The sequence below is a fragment of the Daphnia pulex genome, chromosome 4, assembly GCF_021134715.1.
Source record: "Daphnia pulex isolate KAP4 chromosome 4, ASM2113471v1".
Lineage (NCBI taxonomy): Eukaryota > Metazoa > Arthropoda > Branchiopoda > Diplostraca > Daphniidae > Daphnia > Daphnia pulex.
The window spans coordinates 4016249-4033390 of NC_060020.1; the positions used below are offsets into that span (position 1 = coordinate 4016249).

General features: G+C 40.2%; 5 protein-coding genes across 6 annotated transcripts; 4 read left to right on the forward strand and 1 right to left on the reverse strand.

The window, feature by feature from the left end:
• The first annotated feature begins 35 nt into the window (after positions 1-35).
• LOC124192974 (vacuolar protein sorting-associated protein 33B-like) lies at positions 36-2396 on the forward strand. Its single transcript, XM_046586590.1, has 4 exons — positions 36-412; positions 472-1150; positions 1217-1399; positions 1494-2396. The coding sequence occupies exons 1-4, from the start codon at positions 264-266 to the stop codon at positions 2271-2273; spliced, it is 1791 nt and encodes a 596-aa protein (XP_046442546.1). The 5' UTR covers positions 36-263; the 3' UTR covers positions 2274-2396.
• Positions 2378-5623, reverse strand: LOC124192972 (protein fem-1 homolog B-like). 2 transcript variants are annotated; one of them, XM_046586588.1, is made up of 10 exons: positions 5272-5623; positions 4792-4966; positions 4167-4720; positions 3762-4100; positions 3560-3691; positions 3268-3485; positions 3115-3192; positions 2984-3055; positions 2850-2923; positions 2378-2776 (listed from the first exon to the last, which is right to left on the reverse strand). In XM_046586588.1, exons 1-10 carry the CDS (start codon positions 5437-5439, stop codon positions 2619-2621), a joined length of 1968 nt encoding a protein of 655 aa, XP_046442544.1. In that variant the 5' UTR covers positions 5440-5623; the 3' UTR covers positions 2378-2618. The 2 variants fall into 2 exon arrangements, with proteins under 2 accessions (XP_046442544.1, XP_046442543.1); XM_046586587.1 differs by having other exon boundaries at positions 2850-3055; positions 5272-5570.
• Positions 5624-5647: 24 nt separating this feature from the next.
• LOC124192973 (cyclic AMP-responsive element-binding protein 3-like protein 3) lies at positions 5648-9229 on the forward strand. Its single transcript, XM_046586589.1, has 6 exons — positions 5648-5789; positions 6183-6376; positions 6446-6653; positions 6739-7206; positions 7272-7835; positions 7906-9229. Exons 2-6 carry the CDS (start codon positions 6251-6253, stop codon positions 8379-8381), a joined length of 1842 nt encoding a protein of 613 aa, XP_046442545.1. The 5' UTR covers positions 5648-5789; positions 6183-6250; the 3' UTR covers positions 8382-9229.
• A 508-nt stretch (positions 9230-9737) lies between these two features.
• Positions 9738-11507, forward strand: LOC124192986 (40S ribosomal protein S6-like). Its single transcript, XM_046586605.1, has 5 exons — positions 9738-9893; positions 10222-10426; positions 10655-10800; positions 10859-11062; positions 11257-11507. Exons 1-5 carry the CDS (start codon positions 9888-9890, stop codon positions 11431-11433), a joined length of 738 nt encoding a protein of 245 aa, XP_046442561.1. The 5' UTR covers positions 9738-9887; the 3' UTR covers positions 11434-11507.
• A 791-nt stretch (positions 11508-12298) lies between these two features.
• On the forward strand, positions 12299-17017 carry LOC124192968 (gamma-aminobutyric acid type B receptor subunit 1-like). Its single transcript, XM_046586581.1, has 18 exons — positions 12299-12734; positions 12795-12893; positions 12970-13104; positions 13177-13347; positions 13412-13519; positions 13587-13844; positions 13912-14041; positions 14306-14433; positions 14503-14680; positions 14747-14861; positions 14942-15151; positions 15216-15291; positions 15365-15551; positions 15637-15711; positions 15787-15968; positions 16034-16362; positions 16430-16686; positions 16755-17017. The coding sequence occupies exons 1-18, from the start codon at positions 12591-12593 to the stop codon at positions 16790-16792; spliced, it is 2820 nt and encodes a 939-aa protein (XP_046442537.1). The 5' UTR covers positions 12299-12590; the 3' UTR covers positions 16793-17017.
• Positions 17018-17142: the final 125 nt, after the last annotated feature.

The window sequence follows — 17142 nt, forward strand, 5'->3', positions numbered from 1 at the left end:
TGTGATACAGAGTAGTTTACCATGCAGCTCAAGATATTTTGCAATGATTAATGTTCCATGTTGATTAGCTCGCGTTGCCCGCCAAATAAGAAAGATGTAAATCCATCTAGCGGTCAGTTAAGATTGTGTGTTCAATTCACTAGCAGACGACAATTTTTGTTTTCAAAAACAAAATTGACGTTGATGGGCTCTGGCCACTGCTTTGAGTGTGTTGTGGTTTGCGAATAGTAATTACACATGAAAATATTACCTTTAACTGAAGAATGGATATAGAAAATCTGCGACAATCTTCTCAATTCCGTCTCTTAAGTTTACTAACAAAAATTGCTCCAAATAATGTTCAAAAAGACTTAGTCATTCATGAAGATTTGATGAAACCGATAGATTTGGTGACAGGCGCTCGTTTACTTCGGTATGTCGTTAGTTTTGGTAATTATTTATAAGTTTTGTAACATTTTCTTTATTTTGCAGAGAACGAGGAGTTGACAAAATGTATAAGCTTTCTTCGGTTGCCCCTCCTTGGAAGAATTTGGTCAGATTGTATTTGATCCCTTCTATTTATGCTGTTGCTGAAAATGTTGCCTGGCATTTAAAAAAATCTGAAACAGATAAGACAATTGCATATCACATAATTGTGGTACCTAAAGTATTGAATGTGATCCATTCAGTATTTGAATCTTTGGGAGTTTTAGATTTTGTTACACTACATAGTTATTCATGGGATTTTATACCTCTTGACTCTAATTTGCTGTCATTGGAGTTTCCTCAGCTTTTCAATGCTTCTTTCTTGAAAGAAGAAAATTCATTATTAACATCTGTTGCTAAAGCTTTAATGAGCTTTGAATGTCTGTTTGGAAAATTCCCATGTGTGACCACACTGGGTGAAAAATCACATAGAGTCCACAAATTATTGGGTACATGGCAAAGTGAAATTCAGCCTCCTTTTCCAGAAGAATCAGAATTCAATCACTTGATCATGTTAGATCGTAATATTGATTTTGCCTCACTACTTTTGACTCAATTAACTTATGAAGGAGTCCTAGATGAGAATTTAAAATTGAAATCTGGTTTTGTATATTTGGATTCTGATGGAACTGAAGGGGCACAAAGGTTGATGTTAAATTCTACTTCCGATGAAATTTATGCAGAGGTAAAAATTAAGCTCATTAGTTTACTTTATTATTATTAAAATTAAATCTGTATTATTTTCTAAAAGATTAAAGGGAAACACATATCTGTAGTTTTTCAACATCTCAGCAGAAAAGCCAAAGAGTTACAACAAAGGCGGGACATCAAAAATACTGACTCGATAGAAGAAATGAAAAATTTTGTTTCGCACGATTTAAAAAAGATACAATCTCAACAAAAATCTTTGGCTTTACACATCAGTGCTTGTGAGGTATATGACCACTGCGATTTTCACAGCTTTCATTTCAGTGTTAAAAATATATAGTTTTGTGTTACACTAAAAATAATTTGTTTTATATACGTAGATGGTTATGAAACGGCAAGCAGGAATACTTGAAGAGTTGCTTGGGTTGCAAGAAGACGCTATGACCGATACTAAATTGAAAGAATATCTGGTATTTCTAGACGATTCGACAGCTCGTCAGTTCGATTTCTTTGCCACTCTTCGGTTGTGTTGTCTCTACTCAGTGATGGAAGACGGTCTGCCTGAAAAAGAATATCAATTTCTTCATAGGCAGCTCCTGCAAGCGTACGGATACAGACATTTATCTACTTTACATTATCTCCAGCGATTAGGACTATTTCACCAACGTGATTCTAAGAGCATTAGCCTAGAACTACTCCCCGACCGATTCGCCCGGGTTGCGCAAGTAACTTCACTCAAATCCGAACGCGTTCCTTTTCGAAAAATTTGTCAGCGCTTGAACTTGTTGCCTCAAAGTACTTCGTCGGATGACAACAGTTCCGCAAAAAGTGGTCAACATCCGAGCTACGTCTTTGGCGGAATTTACACACCCCTTGTTTACCAATTTGTTGAAAAGTGTCTAAAAGAAAAAGAACCGAATTTGGGGGATTTTGTTCGCTGTTTCGGTAACAATTTACGAATTGGAGATTGCAGTCATCCTCAGTGGGGCGCTCGTGGAAAAATTCTGGTTTGCTTTATTGGCGGTGTCACGTTAGCTGAAGTTGCTTCACTAGATCTTTTGTCCCGCCAACTTGGGCGCCACATAATTGTTGCGACCACGTCTACCATAAGCGGCCCAGCTCTTATGGAATCTATTGCCTCCCAAAACATCGACACGTAGACATCGTGGATAATAGCCTAATGTTTTTTTTTTACGCCTTTATTTACACGATTCAATCAATATCAGCTGTTTTCTAATCAGTCTGTACAGAATTCATGCATGAATACATTCCTTCTATGTTTATGAAAGAGAAACAAAACATTTCATTTCATACATTGTTAAAGTTAGCCAAAAAAGGAGAAAGACTCAATGGACATTATGTATAGATCTTACCTCCTAATACGCAATTTTGTTCAACTCGCACTGTTCATGAGTGAACAAAAGCAAAATGTGTGGAGAAAACGTAACGAAGCATAGCCAGCGCACCTTAGAGAGATTCAGTAATTACAGTACAGTATGAAAGACTTAACGCAATCCAGTTCCTGATCCGTGAAGCTCGATAAAACTTTCAAGAGGTGTAGGCACTAAACCCTCGTAGTTAAGGGCGTACCTTTTAATGGCTTTAGCGGCTATGCATTTTAGACTCAACTTACTCTGCGTCCGTAGAATAATTTCAGCTACTCCTGGAAGAGTGAAACAACAATGAATTTATTATATCATTAAAAGCCTAAACAACTTCTAGATAATGAAACGAACCTGTAGTAGCCGCATCAAAAGGAGTTTCCCCAAACGAGTTAACGGCGTCCATGTGTGCCCCAGCTTCAATTAATCTAAAAACAATCTCGATTACTTTTATAGAAAAACAACTGGAAAAAATATTAATATTATACGTCATAATTATAGAGTGTAGGGTGACAAAATCACTAATTGGTTTGGGATAACCAACAATCAGATGCAGAGGCCTGTATAAATATGGAAATTTAGATTTCTATTCAGTTGAGTTTTGCAGACATGTACGTACGTATTTCGCCGATGGTCCATTACGTTCACATCAAATCCGCATTGGATCAATAATTTGCATGTAGAAGCACAAGGGAATCTACAAAAAAAAAATCTTTAATTCCTTAATTTCAACAACAAGTCAACAAGATATTATTAAACGACATAATTGCACCTGCAAATGTCCACGGTGTGAAACTCATCAACGGGAGTATCAACGCTGGCAGCCAAATGCAGCAAGGAAGAACCTTCTTTGGTTCGAATATTAAGTCGATTGAGTTTAAATACATGCCGGTAAATGTTGTGTTCTTGTTGCGAAGTGGCCTTGGACATTAACTTAGTTGTTATCGTGACTAAGTAGAGAGCTGTGGTTACATTGCAATCCATCTCCTCCTGTTTCAAATAACATGACACATGGTTAAGACGAAATTTGAGAGCAACAAAAGTCATTGTGGGGTGTGTAGTACCGCAATTACTTCGACGTCATCTTTAGGACCAGGATTGGCTATTTTTGTTTGATTTCGCTCAAGTTCCATGGCCGTTGCAGCCAAAACCTCTTCCAGAACGTCGAAAGGCAATTCTAGCCCAACATGCAACACCTTTAAACATGGTAAAGAATGATAGCTGTGAACATAAACGCGTTTCATTTGTGGGTTTTTGATAACTAACCTGTGAGAAAACCTGGGCGAATCGAAGAAGATCTTTGGATACTGTTAGTTGCATTCGCTGGCGAAGACGTAGGGCATGCAGCCAAAGAGCAATGCATCGATCAAAGCGGGCATCGTCGGCAAATACAGCTCCACGAAAAACGATAGGATGAGGAAGTTCCGGATTGTTTATACTCAGTATGCGCTCTCGAATTACTAGGCTCTCCATGTGAATAGCGTTTGGACTGTTACGAATTGATTCCAGTTCGGCAAGAGTTTGCACTTCTCTCCAATTTTCGTATGCTTCAATCGGGTCGACGTACTGCTTTGTCACGATTTGCTCAGGATTCTCAAACCTCATCTAGCCAGAGAAAAATTGTAAATTAAATTGAAAAAGTGGGAAGGAAATTTTAATTTTAATCAATACCGCCATGGCTCGGTGCAAGTAGCTGTAAGCCAGCTCAATGTTGTAACTGTCTTTATCATTTGCAAAGGACGCCCCCAAAAGCTCTAATGCTTCTATTCTTGCATGCCGACTAAATTCTGGCCGAGTCAGTAGGTAGTCGACAACTCCGGATTTGGTTCTTTCAGCCGCGCAGAGTAATGGAGACATTCCCTGTTCGTTACATGTGATTTTGGCGCCAAATTCAACTAACTCGCGAACTATTGCGACGTGTCCACACTCCGCAGAAAAATGGAGAGCTGTTGCTCCGCAATGCGCCTTCTGATTGGGATCTGCTCCTTGATCCAACAAACATTTTACAACTTCTAAATGTCCTTTAAATGCTGCGATCATTAGACAGGTGTTGTTATATTTATTGGCCAAATGAATATCGGCTTTATGTTCGATCAAATATTTTACAATGTCCAACCGTCCATCGAATGAGGCTGCTCGAAGGGGAGTAGAGAAAGTCTTTGTTGTATGATTGACATCAGCTCCTGCTTTAACCAAGGCTTTAACAACTTTCAGGTGACCAGCACCTGGTGAATTATAGTTAAAAATAAAAGTCCCTTAATAAATGAATGGTAGCACATCCTTACAACTTTGATACCTGCTGCACACCAAAGAGGACTAGCACCTTCAATCAAATATCCATCAAACTTTACATCTCCCTCTTGTTCAATGTCTGGTTTGAATTGACTCAGAAGCATTTTGACTACATTTTCTTTGCCATTTCGTGCTGCAATTAATAATGGTGTACATCTTTGACCTTGCTCTTCTGAAACCTATTCAAGCAATTAATGGACAGTAAATAAATATCGTGACATTTTAAAGACTTCAGGATATCATATTTAGGATTCAATAAATGAACAATAATGAAAGATTTTTTATACAACATGAAAAACGATCAGGCAATGTCATAATAACTCTTTAAAATCTAGCAAAAAGCAAATGTCATGTGCGAGTCTGATTATGTAAATACAATAAAAATGCAATAAAGTAGCTGATTAAGGATTGCATCATCACTTATGTACTAGACATAAGTTAGAAGATAAATAAGAGAGAAAAATAAGTGTGAAAAGCCTTTTACCTGGCTAAGTAATTCAGATTGTTGAGATGGGCTGAGCTCCGAGAGAAGAGCATAGAGGGTAATTGCTAGTCCGTCTCTCGCAGCGAAGAAAATTCTTTCTCGGAGTGTTTCAATCCGAAGAGTTTCTGAATCTTCCTTGGCACTCATCATGCTATGGCCATTCCACATCCACTAAAGAACAAAAAAAAAAGAAATGTCGTGTAAATTTTTTCAAGGTTCAACTTGAAGCGAGAGGGATTATTTTCGTAGACAACAGCGCAGCAGACTACGTTTCGGATGAATTTTTTGTATTGACGGAAATAGAAAAAGTAAGCTGCGTAGAACCACGAAGGCTATTCCACTATTCCCCGGCTTCGCAAGTGGGCCAAGTTGCCGGCCCAACCATTCCCCGCACATTGGGCAAAAATTGGGCGTCGACCAATCCCTTCCCTTTACGTCAGAGACCTTAGGAGGATAGGAAACGACTGACGTGACGTGGAAGTACTTGTACTCTACTAAATATTTCTAGCCTGGTGATGGTAACGAATTTTTATTTTTTACTCATTCGGCTTAATGTAATTTGACTATCAAGATCAGTATTATCACAGCTTTGCTTGAAATTTAGTCAAACCATCTACACGCATATAGCATATACCAACCAAGCCAATGACCTCGGTCATTGACGTGACTAGCTTTTGTGATTTAGAGAAATTATTTTTACAAAAGGGTTCAGATAAGAAAAACTCAAGCATAATTCTAGAATCCAATCAGGCACATCTGTGTTTTGATTCTTGCATCATGAGCATTGCATCATTTACACATTTAGCTTCTCAGTCTTCAACCATATGGATTAGAGCATGGATGGTTACTTACAAGTGTGCTGGTGAAATCATACAACCATTTAAGCTGTGCCTTTCTTCTCAATTACAAAGATTGATCTTCACTGACTTCACCTGACAACTGACACCTGGACCTCTTCTTGGATATTGACTTCAGCAAAATGAATACCGAAGAAATCTTGTTTGACAACCTGCTGGATACGTCTGTTGATGGCAATGTGTTTCTTGAAGATTTAATCGAAGACCCTGCTGCCAATGTGTTGGAACAAGCAATGAAGGAGAACATGGTATGTTTCACTTTTGCAAATATTTTATTTGAATGTATCATTGTAATAGTTATTGTAATTTGACTTTAGATGGAAGTATGGGAATCTAATGACTATGAACTCCTGAATTCTCCTCTTGCTGGTGAACTAAAATTTGATGACATCACACAATCAACCAACTACCTAGAATGGATCAATTGGGATCAAAAGGATAAAACAGATAAAATTGTTCCAGCTTCCAACAGTTCTGACAGTGGCCTTTCCAGTGATTTCCATTATGACCAACAGCTCTCTCCATGTAAGTGCCAAAAACCTCCTTTCACCTTTAAAAAATAATCACGATGAGTCGTATATAGTAATAAAACTCTTTGTATAAATTTTAGCGAACGAAATGGATCGTTCTTCTCCTACTAGCTCCCCAATTGGTGGTGGCGGTGCTAGTTCAATCTGCAGTAGCGTTGACGTAGACAGTGTCAGTAGTCCGGATACTTTATCCCCCTCATCACCGTGTTCCGACATTCACTTGATAGACGAAGCTGCCGATATGGAAATTAATCCTTCCAAACCTGCTTCTTCTCTTGCAACTACCCCCAAATCCACAAATGCTCCTTTGGTCTTCCCTGTCTCTCTCAAAGATTTGAATCTTCGTGAAATTAAAGCTGTGAAAATTATTCGTAATGGCTCCACTTTGGTATCAAGTGCTGCTTCGGCCGTCCTGGGTGGAATCAAATCCACCTCCGCCCAAGTCCCTGACGCTATCAAGAAACTTTTGGGTCCAGTTCAACTCTCAGTATCTTCAGCTCCTACATCATCATCAACGAAAACCTCTTATCCTCCAATCCTGCTTTCAGGTAAGCACTTAACTTGCGTGGTTGGTTTTCCTCACAGACTTTTAAACTGTTTTCATTAAATCCAGATGAAGAGCGTCGTCTCTTGGCTAAGGAAGGTGTTGAACTGCCCAGCCATTATCCACTTACCAAACATGAAGAGCGAGAGCTAAAACGTATCCGCCGTAAAATCCGCAACAAGATTTCGGCCCAAGATTCTCGAAAACGAAAACGTGTCTATATGGACGGCCTCGAAGATCGTGTCAAGCTGTGCTCTGACGAGAACATGTCACTTCAAAAGCGTATCCGTTTACTGGAAACGGAGAATAAATCTCTGCTCTCACAACTTAAAAGACTGCAAAGCATTCTGACTGGTCAGGGTGGAAATCAGGCTTCGACGCCAACAGTTGCAGCGATAACAGCGGCTTCTACGTCTACTGGAGGAACTTCTACTAACGCCAACAGCAAAGAAGTTATTTCCACGAGCAACACAGCACAGCCAGCTACCTGCCTTTTGGTTTTGATGCTATCATTTGCCCTTTTCCTTCTGCCGAATTTGAGACCAGACTCCAGTAAGAGCCTCACTGATGGCCGGACAAATTCGGCTGCTTCTCAGATGGCACAATCCATGATGAAAATGCCACCGTTTGCCGGTAAGAGAACACTGAATATTTTTAAGTGATGAACTTTGCTAAATTTTTGTTTTCATATTGATAAACTTAGGTCGTTCTAGAGCGTTATTGCAAGATACTTTGGCTTTGGACGCCGATTCTGAAATGACTGATTTAGAGATCCTGGAGATGGCTTTGGGAGGAGAAGTGGTTATTGGAGAAGATGAAGAAGAAGATGAGAGCGGACTGTACGTCCCTCTGCCACTAGGCCCGCTAACTATGCCGGGAAGCAAGAACGATGTATTGAAGAGCCAATGGGGGCAGAAATTTGGCAAACAGTATCCGGCCAATCCGAAACGAAGCGTTCCTGCTTTCTTGTTAGAACACGACTATCATTCGGCCGATACAACTGCCAAGCGTGCACGCTTTAAAGAGGTTTGGGAAGAAGTGGAGGCGATCCCATCTCCTGCTCCAATCTTGTATGCTGGAGCCATCAAGGATTCAAATCAATCACAGCTGTATGACGAACTTGCTGAGCTTGCGCGCGGACAGAATATCGTCGTCCGTATCTCGTCAGAGGAGCTTTGAAAAACTTAATTGCGAAATGATACTCGTCGTTGTTCCTCTATAACGTCGAGATGCTTGTGATCCTCGGTGTTGCCTTCTTCTCCCCTTTCCTGCATCATCCGATCTGTCTCAGCCTGCTTGCACTGGACCCATTCCCATGTCAAATCCTTTCATTGGTGCTGGTCGAAGTAGATGCTAGAGATGCAACAACCTCATACTTTCATGAAATCTACTTGTTCCCTTTTCTACTTTATTTCCTAAAAATTTAGTATGGCCAATTCCATTACTGGCTTTTAGTTGGCGGTGGGTAATTTCCTTGTGCAATTCTGTCCGTTCGAAAAAAAAAAAAACAATTTCCAACGTCAGCACCTCTCCATTATAGTGTTAGACATATTAGGTATGTAATCCTATTCCTTACCGTGTTTTTTTCACCCTATCTCTGTCTTTGGTGAATATTCAGATCTTGGCACTTGAAACGAATCAGGGGAAAATGAAATTAGGGTCAAGTGAACTTCCTGTTTGTTGTATCCTCGCATCAATGCAACCAATTTTTTGCCTTTTGTTTCATTTTTTTTTTAAAGTTGTAATGGCAACTTGAGTTTACTTTAAAATTTAACATTAACGTTTGCTGTCGTATCTCATAATTACCCCAAGATGTGAGCTCCTATCTAATATTTGCATTATTATTATTTTTTTGGTCTGTTTGTTGTCTTCTTTCCAATATTTTTTACACAAATTAGCCCCTTGATGAGCTACTTGGTATCTATTATATTGTATTTGACCCTAAAATCACATATTTCGTATTCCCCTCCCGTGATGGTGTTTCTAAGAGAACAGTTTTATATAATAAACCAAAAATGTTACTGGGATTGATGATTTTTTTATGTTTTTCTAGACTTTGCGATTTTACCCAAGCATGATCTGTGTCGAGTGAAAATATTCTGATGAAGTATTGGGTAACGATTGTCGCCGGAAGTGCTTGATTAGATTCACTAGAAGGTTATAAAAAACACGGTATTGAGTGACAAAACCCAACATGTGAATTTCTCGTAAATACCGCCTATAGACATGTACGCGACGTGATAAAATTTATAACACGCCGGGAAAATTTCGTTACAATATATGGCATGTAGAAAATATCAATAAGATGACGGAGATGAGAGACGGTTTCATCATTCATTCAAGTCATCAAGTGCCTTAGTCTAATTTAGCGCCAAAAACTTACACAACAACAGAAAATTGTAGTACAAATATCCGGATGAAAATCAATTTTACAAATACAAGTTGCAAAAACGAAAATATTTAAAAATGTATTTTTTTTTTTAAGAGAAAGAGAATAAATACAAGGGAAGGGCGAAATCTTATAATTTTGACGACAAATTCTTTCAATCCGGCAACCCAGCAGTTTTCCTACAGCGTTGTCACTTTCCCATATCAAATCCAAACGCAAGGCAACAGAGCTCTTGCTTACTTTCTTTACCGGAGTTACTTTAGTCCTTCTTTTGGTTTCGTGGTTCCGTTGCAGCCATGAAGGTAGCGTAAAGTGTCCATCTTTTTAAATATCTCTTCTATTTGTATTCATCTGCCTTGTTTTATTCTCTTTGATTGTTTTCAAATCATCCTGGTAGTTAAATTTTAAGAAATGGTTGTAACCGATGCTATAGATTTATTCCGATGTGTTAAACCCTATTCTTGTGTACCGGGCTAACACACACGTCTCTGGTGGAATTTCATGACAGTTTAGTGCTTGTCAATGTTTCAGTGTTCCAATTGAAGCTTTGTATAGTCTCTTTTTATTTAAGCAATGTGTTTTTACGACAAAGCGTGATTTCAGGACTAATCTTTTGTTTATTCCTCGTAGTTGAACATCAGTTACCCCGCCACTGGGGCACAGAAGTTGATCGACATTGAAGATGAACGTAAAGTTCGAATCTTCTACGAGAAGCGTATGGGTGCCGAAGTTGAGGCTGATGGTCTTGGAGATGAGTGGAAGGGATATGTATTCAGAGTTGCTGGTGGCAACGACAAACAAGGATTCCCCATGAAGCAGGGTATCCTCACCACAGGTACTATTTCCATTCTTGCTCTATTATCTGTATCCACTCTCCCATTACAGACACAGATTAAATGCTGTGTTTGGAAGTATTTAAGTGTGGTAGAATAACTTCGTCTATAATTTTGGGGTCTTTGAAATTGTGATATTTCCTCAGTGTACGGATGAGACAGTTGGTGCAATTCTTCATTGAATCAACTTCACCATTTACCAAAAATTAATCTTAAATTTCTTATTCTAGGTCGTGTGCGACTTTTGTTCTCCAAAGGGCATTCCTGCTTCCGTGAGAGACGTACTGGTGAAAGGAGGCGTAAGTCAGTCAGGGGATGCATCGTTGATGCTAACTTGTCTGTCTTGGCAGTTGTTGTTGTCAAGAAGGGTGAACAGGTATGTTTTGTGCCTTGACTAATACTTCACACTCGTAACTAAACGTATGATTCTTTAGGAAATCCCCGGCTTGACCGATGTTACTGTGCCTAAGCGATTGGGTCCCAAGCGTGCTTCTAAGATCCGCAAACTCTTCAACCTTGCCAAGGAAGATGACGTTAGGCAGTACGTCATCAAGCGGCCATTGCCCAAGAAGGAAGGAAAGAAACAACGTTTCCGTTCTCCCAAGATCCAGCGTTTGGTTACCCCAGTCGTTCTTCAGGTGAGTTTATTTTCTCTTTGCCTACATCCACTCTCCCATTACAAGCTCAAATTAAATTTTGTGCTTGGAAGTAATAAAGGGTGGTAAATTCAACTCGTCTATAATTTGGGGACTTTGAGACCGTGATATTTCCTCAGTGTACGGACGGAACAGTTGCATCCAGAATTAAACGCTTATTTTGTTCTGTTTTACAGCGCAAACGTCATCGCATGGCATTGAAGAAGAAGCGTGTTGTCAACAGACGCGAACAGGTTGCCGAATACGCTCGCCTGCTGGCCCTCCGCACCAAAGAGGCCAAAGTGAAGCGAGCAGAGGAGGTGAAACGCCGTCGTTCCCGATCTGCGTCCAAATCTTCCGTTGGTACACAATAGAAAATTTTATGGCATTATAAAATGAAACATCTGTATGCCGATTTTCTTATGTGAAATACATGGGCGGAACGCAATGTTAGTTGTTCATAATTCATTTGAAACTATTTATTCTTACAAAATTACAACTAGGCTTTGCTTTTTATCCCAGATTCATGATCAATTGATTTAACATAAACAGGTCTTGATTGTTCTCTTAATTTTTCTTGAGCTATTCCATGTTTCTTCCCTTGTCTAACAGTGAATGTTTTTGGTGGTAAGTTTACTGGACGTGGGTAAGGATTCTTGTAGTGCAAAGCTGTTAAGATAGTAACATTAGATCATTATAGTAAAACTTATGTAATGTGGTATTACCCATTTCCAGTCTTGCTTCCCCTTCTTGAAGGTGGTCCCTTATGGCCTGAGTGTTCTGAACATTTTTGTTAGCAAGAAACCAATGCCTAGTTTCGTTCAATATATAATTTCTTTCGTCTTGAGTTTTGATCGGATTGATGGCATTCCATGTTCGACCAATTCGCAAAATCTTTTTGTAGAGGTTCAATGTTTCTCTTCTTAAAGTTGAGCTGCTCGCCATTTCGACGAAATGCTCAAAGATTCGTTTGAAATAGAACTGAAAGTAAAAATTTTATTAAAAGTAATCAAATCTCGTCTAAAGTTAATGCATTTACTTCTCTTAATCCTCGCCGAACAAGTTGAGAACTTTGCTATCACGTTTTGTTTTGATCCCGCAAATTTGTGTTCTCGCGATGCCTAGATAAAAAGGCCAGTTGAGCTTGGTCAGTGGTTAACACTGCCATCTATGCGCAACGTTTGGCATCAAGGCGTCGCCCGCAATACCAGGGCCTTAATGTTGGCAAACGACCGCTTTGAAATCAATAAAACCTCTGCCTCCCTACGACCCTACCTTACAGTCCACGGTTAGTAGTTCACCACTCACCATTGATACGTCTGCCAATTTGAAAAAGGAATTCAAAAATGAATTTGTTGTCCCCAGTTGATTTCAAATATTTGATTTCACCGTAATGACGCAAGCTTATTCACTGTGGAATCGACTCGTTCAATGAAATCTACCACATTATTTTGAACTGACAGCAAGAAGTGTAGTGAAAGAGATTGTAGCCTGGACTTTCTCTGTCATATTGTTCACTTTACTTCCCAAAATGTCAGGATTCCGGTTGATAGTTTCTATCGTTTTTGCTCTTGTTACTGTAAGCCATTGCCACAAATGGCCTCCCAAAACTAAAGTACTTCATATAGGAGGAATTTTCCCAATTAATGGAACTGAAGGATGGCAAGGGGGCATGGTACGTAATCACCATTTTCATAATATTTTGATTTGGCACCAACCTTTAATTTTCTTATAGGCTTGTCAACCTTCAGCTATGATGGCTTTAGATGACGTTAACTCCAGATTTGATCTTCTACCCGGTTATAAACTCAAATTACATTGGAATGACAGTGAGGTAAAGAAATTAAACATTTCCCCTATAATCATAATAACACAAAGCTAATCATTTAAAATATCCTATTATTGTGCAGTGTGAACCAGGACTAGGGGCATTGGTTATGTACGATCTTCTGTACAAACCTCCACAGAAACTTATGCTTTTGGCTGGATGCTCCACAGTTTGCACAACAGTGGCTGAAGCAGCAAAAATGTGGAATCTTGTTGTGGTATGCTCTTTACATCTTTTATTTTCCAAATTATAACTTCACTCAAATCATAATATTCATATATTCCATTAGTTATCATATGGTGCTAGTTCCCCGGCCCTTTCCAATAGGCAGCGATTTCCTACACTATTCAGAACTCATCCTTCCGCCACCGTTCATAATCCCACACGCGTCAAAATCCTTCAAAACTTTGGCTGGTCTCGGATAGCTATTCTTCAACAGGCCGAAGAAGTTTTCATATCGGTAATTACTGCTCATTCATCTTGGCCCTGATTAAAATTACTTTGACTTATTACTTTCTCTATAGACTGTGGAAGATCTGGAAACCCGATGCCGGGAATCAGGAATCGAAATCGTAACGCGCCAAAGTTTCCTCAACGATCCTAGTGAATCCGTACGAAACCTCCGGCGTCAAGTATATTAATATTATAAAACTCTGTGCCAGAAATAAGTTCAATTAGTAAGTGTTTCAATTTTCACAGGATGCCCGAATTATTGTTGGATTGTTTTACGTGGTGGCTGCCCGCCGAGTCTTGTGCGAAATGTACAAACAGGGATTGTACGGCTCGAGCTACGTATGGTTTTTTATCGGCTGGTATGAAGACAATTGGTACGAAGCCAATCTCTCCCAGGAGAAAATCGAATGCACCCGCGAGCAAATGAAAGAGGCAGCCGAGGGACATTTGACCACCGAAGCGCTGAACTGGAATCAAGATAACCAAAAAACGATATCGGGAATGGTATTACAATCGTTTTATTACGCTTGGTTAAACTCCTTTCCTGTACGACATTGCTGTATTTTCATAGACGGTTGAAGATTATCGCAAGCGACTCAACAACGAGCTGCTGAAGAACGGCCACGATGTTAATATCCGTTTTCCGGACGGATATCAAGAAGCGCCCCTCGCCTACGACGCAGTTTGGGCGGTTGCCCTGGGTATGAATTTATCGGCGTCATTTCCTTTAATTTTAACTTCATGTTTTATCTGCATCAATTTCTTTATTTTACTACATTTTTCAGTTCAATTTTTTCGTTTGAATTTTACTTGTGGTTTGGGTTGCACTGTCTTGTGGAATCTGCACCAATGTCTACATCCCTCGCATGAAAAGTTTACCAGGTTGAGTCTTGCCCGAAAATCCCCATCTAAATCTTTTTTTTTTTTAGTGCAATTAGTTTTAATTCTTTAATTATTCCCGGTAGCGTTAAATCGAACGATGCATCGACTGGCTGAAAGAGGTCGATCACTGGACGATTTTACTTACAACGATGCAATTAGTGCCGGCGAAATTTATTCGGCTATGAACGCTACCCAGTTTCTCGGAGTCTCGGTACTTTGTTTTTCTGCTTTTTATTTATTTTTATTCCCTTTACTATTTTTGGTGTTTTAACTTTGACAGGGAACGGTGGCCTTCAGTTCAAAAGGTGATCGTATTGCCTGGACTCTGATTGAACAAATGATCAACGGCCAATACAACAAAGTGGGCTATTACGACACACAAACGGACAACTTGACTTGGCTGGCAGAAGCGCGTTGGATCAACGGGAAAATCCCTCAAGATCGAACCATCATTATTGGTATTACTATAACTAAAAATCTAAATCAAACTAAATAGGAATTTTATTGATGTTTTTATGACACAGATAAATTGAGGACGGTTTCGTTTGGGCTGTTTGTTACCATGAGTCTCGTTTCCAGCGTGGGTATCGCCGCCGCCATTGGCCTCATAATATTCAACGTGGTCTACCGAGAACAAAAGTAAAAGAACACAAATAAAAAGAAAAACCTTTTTCGTTATTTTGGATGGTATCGTTAATCTGGTCGTCTCCCCTTGGCAGATTGATCGAGTTATCTCAACCGGCGTGCAATAATGTTATGCTCGTTGGCATCGTCCTGCTGCTGAGCAGCGTCATTCTCCTCGGGATGGATGGCGATACGGTGCCAGTCGTCCATTTTCCCGTCGTTTGCCAATTGAGAGCTTGGCTTCTGTGTCTCGGATTTACTTTGGCTTTCGGCGCCATGTTCTCCAAGGTGTGGCGAGTCCATCGGTAAAACTTAAAAAGAAACATTTCTTTTTTTATTATTATTTCAGGAGTCTTTTTCTTTTATTAGGCAATCAACGAAATCGAAAGAAGAGACCAGCAAAATGAAAGAAAAGAAAAGCAGAACCCAGTCGGCTAAAGCAAAGGTTTCCGGCTCATTATTCTTTTTTTTTTATAGTTTTCTGCGATTTGTTTCTTAGAGGTTTTGTTCTTTTGTAGGTTGATTGGGTGCTGGTTGGATTAAGTTGTATTGACGTCATCATCCTCACCATCTGGGCCATAGTCGATCCTCAGATGCGCATGGTAGAGAATTTCCAATTAGAGAATCCCTCTGATACCGAGAAGGATATCAAGATCCGGCCCAGCATGGAGCACTGCGAAAGCAAACATCAAAACATTTGGCTAGGTTTGCAAACACAATCAAATTGAATCGAAGCTCGGCAATTAATCTCAAATTTAAAAAAAAAAAAATCACCTTTTGATCGTCATAGGTGTCGTCTACGGTTACAAAGGACTTTTGTTGATTTTCGGTCTCTTTTTGGCCTATGAAACGCGTAGCATGAAAGGTGAGCCGAAATAATCAATGCGACTCTTTTGTCGGTCTTGTTACTCTATAATGAAAAGGGGATTTTATTCGCCAGTTCGTTCCATCAACGATTCCCGCTACGTGGGCATGTCGATTTACAACGTGGTGGTTCTCTGTCTGATCACGGCACCCGTCAGTCTGGTCATCTCCTCCCAGGCGGACGCTTCATTCGCATTTGTCACGGCCGCCTTGGCATTTTGCTGCTTCATCTCCATGGCCCTCATCTTCTTGCCCAAGGTAAAGCGGTTGCCAATTATGTAACCCACTGGCTCGAATGTAGATTACAGCGTATTCATCCCTAGGTGGTGGAAGTGGTTCGTAATCCGGACAGGCCAGGTGACGGTGACGACGAGACGGATCAGACGGTCTCGAAAGAAGAAGAGGAACGCTACCGCAAATTGCAGCAAGAGAACGAGCAGCTCCAGCAGCTGATTGCCTCCCGCGAGCACAAATTGAAGCTGCTCAATCAGCGGCTCCTTGAACGCAACGCCTCGGCCAATGTCAACGGGGTCACGGCTAATCCGGCCGTCGTCAGCCCATCCAACAACGCCAGCACGAACGTCTCCACTCCGGTCATGAGCGGGCCGGCTCGGACTACAACTATTCACCTCCCTCCGGCCAAGAAAAATAGGTAATAAATTGATGAATTCAATTTGAAACGGGAGGGTTTAATTATGTTTGTCTCGGTGCTCATTCAGTGAGGTCAGGTTTTCTACCTCTTCCATGGAAATGCTACCGAACAAGACACGCGTCGGAGTCGGGATAATGAAGGTCCATTGTACCGAAACGATCGTGACAGACACGGCTCCCAGTACGGCCACGCCCACCACCCTGGTCTTCAACGAGGAGGTGATGGATGGCGTGGGAGACGAGGATCAGGAGGAATACGAGGAAAGAGAATGCGCCACCGGCGTTGAATTGATTGAGAAAATCACCGACAGCCCCATGTTTCAACGTAATGATTAATTCATTTCTTTTATTCTTTTTCTTCTGGCCTATCTGATTTAATTGGAATGATGACAGGTGGATCCACTCGCAGTCCAGAGGAATCTTACCTATGAGCACAGTATCCTAAACTTCTTTTCAACCTGCCTGCTGATGTATCTCTTCTAGCCGCAATTTTATCAACAAAATATTCTTCGATTTCATTGTTGAAATTGATCAGCTGAATTGATTTGATTAAAATGTTCCGTTTAGGGAAGATGTGTTTACACCCCGCAAAGAGTCTACGCTTTCCAAAATATCACATCGTCCATTTTCCTAATCTTTTCATCCCATTTGAACTATTAAAAAAAAAAGAGAAAAGTGTCACCCCGAATCGGTGTTGTGTAATTGTGCGTATCAATTATCGTTACGAAATGTTAGACGGAAAAATTCCAATGTTATTTGTTTGGTTTTCTTTGCATGTTTT

Bases quoted from the DNA above. Each gene is read 5' to 3' on its own strand.
- LOC124192986 (XM_046586605.1), top strand. The intron at 10,427-10,654 runs GTACTATTTCCA...TTCTTATTCTAG, and splicing joins GCAGGGTATCCTCACCACAG to GTCGTGTGCGACTTTTGTTC. The intron at 10,801-10,858 runs GTATGTTTTGTG...ATGATTCTTTAG, and splicing joins TTGTCAAGAAGGGTGAACAG to GAAATCCCCGGCTTGACCGA.
- LOC124192973 (XM_046586589.1), top strand. From the start codon at position 6,251: ATGAATACCGAAGAAATCTTGTTTGACAACCTGCTGGATACGTCTGTT. The intron at 6,654-6,738 runs GTAAGTGCCAAA...TATAAATTTTAG, and splicing joins TGACCAACAGCTCTCTCCAT to CGAACGAAATGGATCGTTCT. The intron at 7,207-7,271 runs GTAAGCACTTAA...CATTAAATCCAG, and splicing joins TCCTCCAATCCTGCTTTCAG to ATGAAGAGCGTCGTCTCTTG.
- LOC124192968 (XM_046586581.1), top strand. From the start codon at position 12,591: ATGTCAGGATTCCGGTTGATAGTTTCTATCGTTTTTGCTCTTGTTACT. The intron at 12,894-12,969 runs GTAAAGAAATTA...ATTATTGTGCAG, and splicing joins TACATTGGAATGACAGTGAG to TGTGAACCAGGACTAGGGGC. The intron at 14,042-14,305 runs GTATGAATTTAT...TATTCCCGGTAG, and splicing joins AGTTTGGGCGGTTGCCCTGG to CGTTAAATCGAACGATGCAT.
- LOC124192974 (XM_046586590.1), top strand. From the start codon at position 264: ATGGATATAGAAAATCTGCGACAATCTTCTCAATTCCGTCTCTTAAGT. The intron at 413-471 runs GTATGTCGTTAG...TTTATTTTGCAG, and splicing joins ACAGGCGCTCGTTTACTTCG to AGAACGAGGAGTTGACAAAA. The intron at 1,151-1,216 runs GTAAAAATTAAG...ATTTTCTAAAAG, and splicing joins CCGATGAAATTTATGCAGAG to ATTAAAGGGAAACACATATC.
- LOC124192972 (XM_046586587.1), bottom strand. From the start codon at position 5,439: ATGTGGAATGGCCATAGCATGATGAGTGCCAAGGAAGATTCAGAAACT. The intron at 3,486-3,559 runs GTACTACACACC...TATTTGAAACAG, and splicing joins ATGACGTCGAAGTAATTGCG to GAGGAGATGGATTGCAATGT. The intron at 3,056-3,114 runs GTACGTACATGT...ATATTTATACAG, and splicing joins ATGGACCATCGGCGAAATAC to GCCTCTGCATCTGATTGTTG.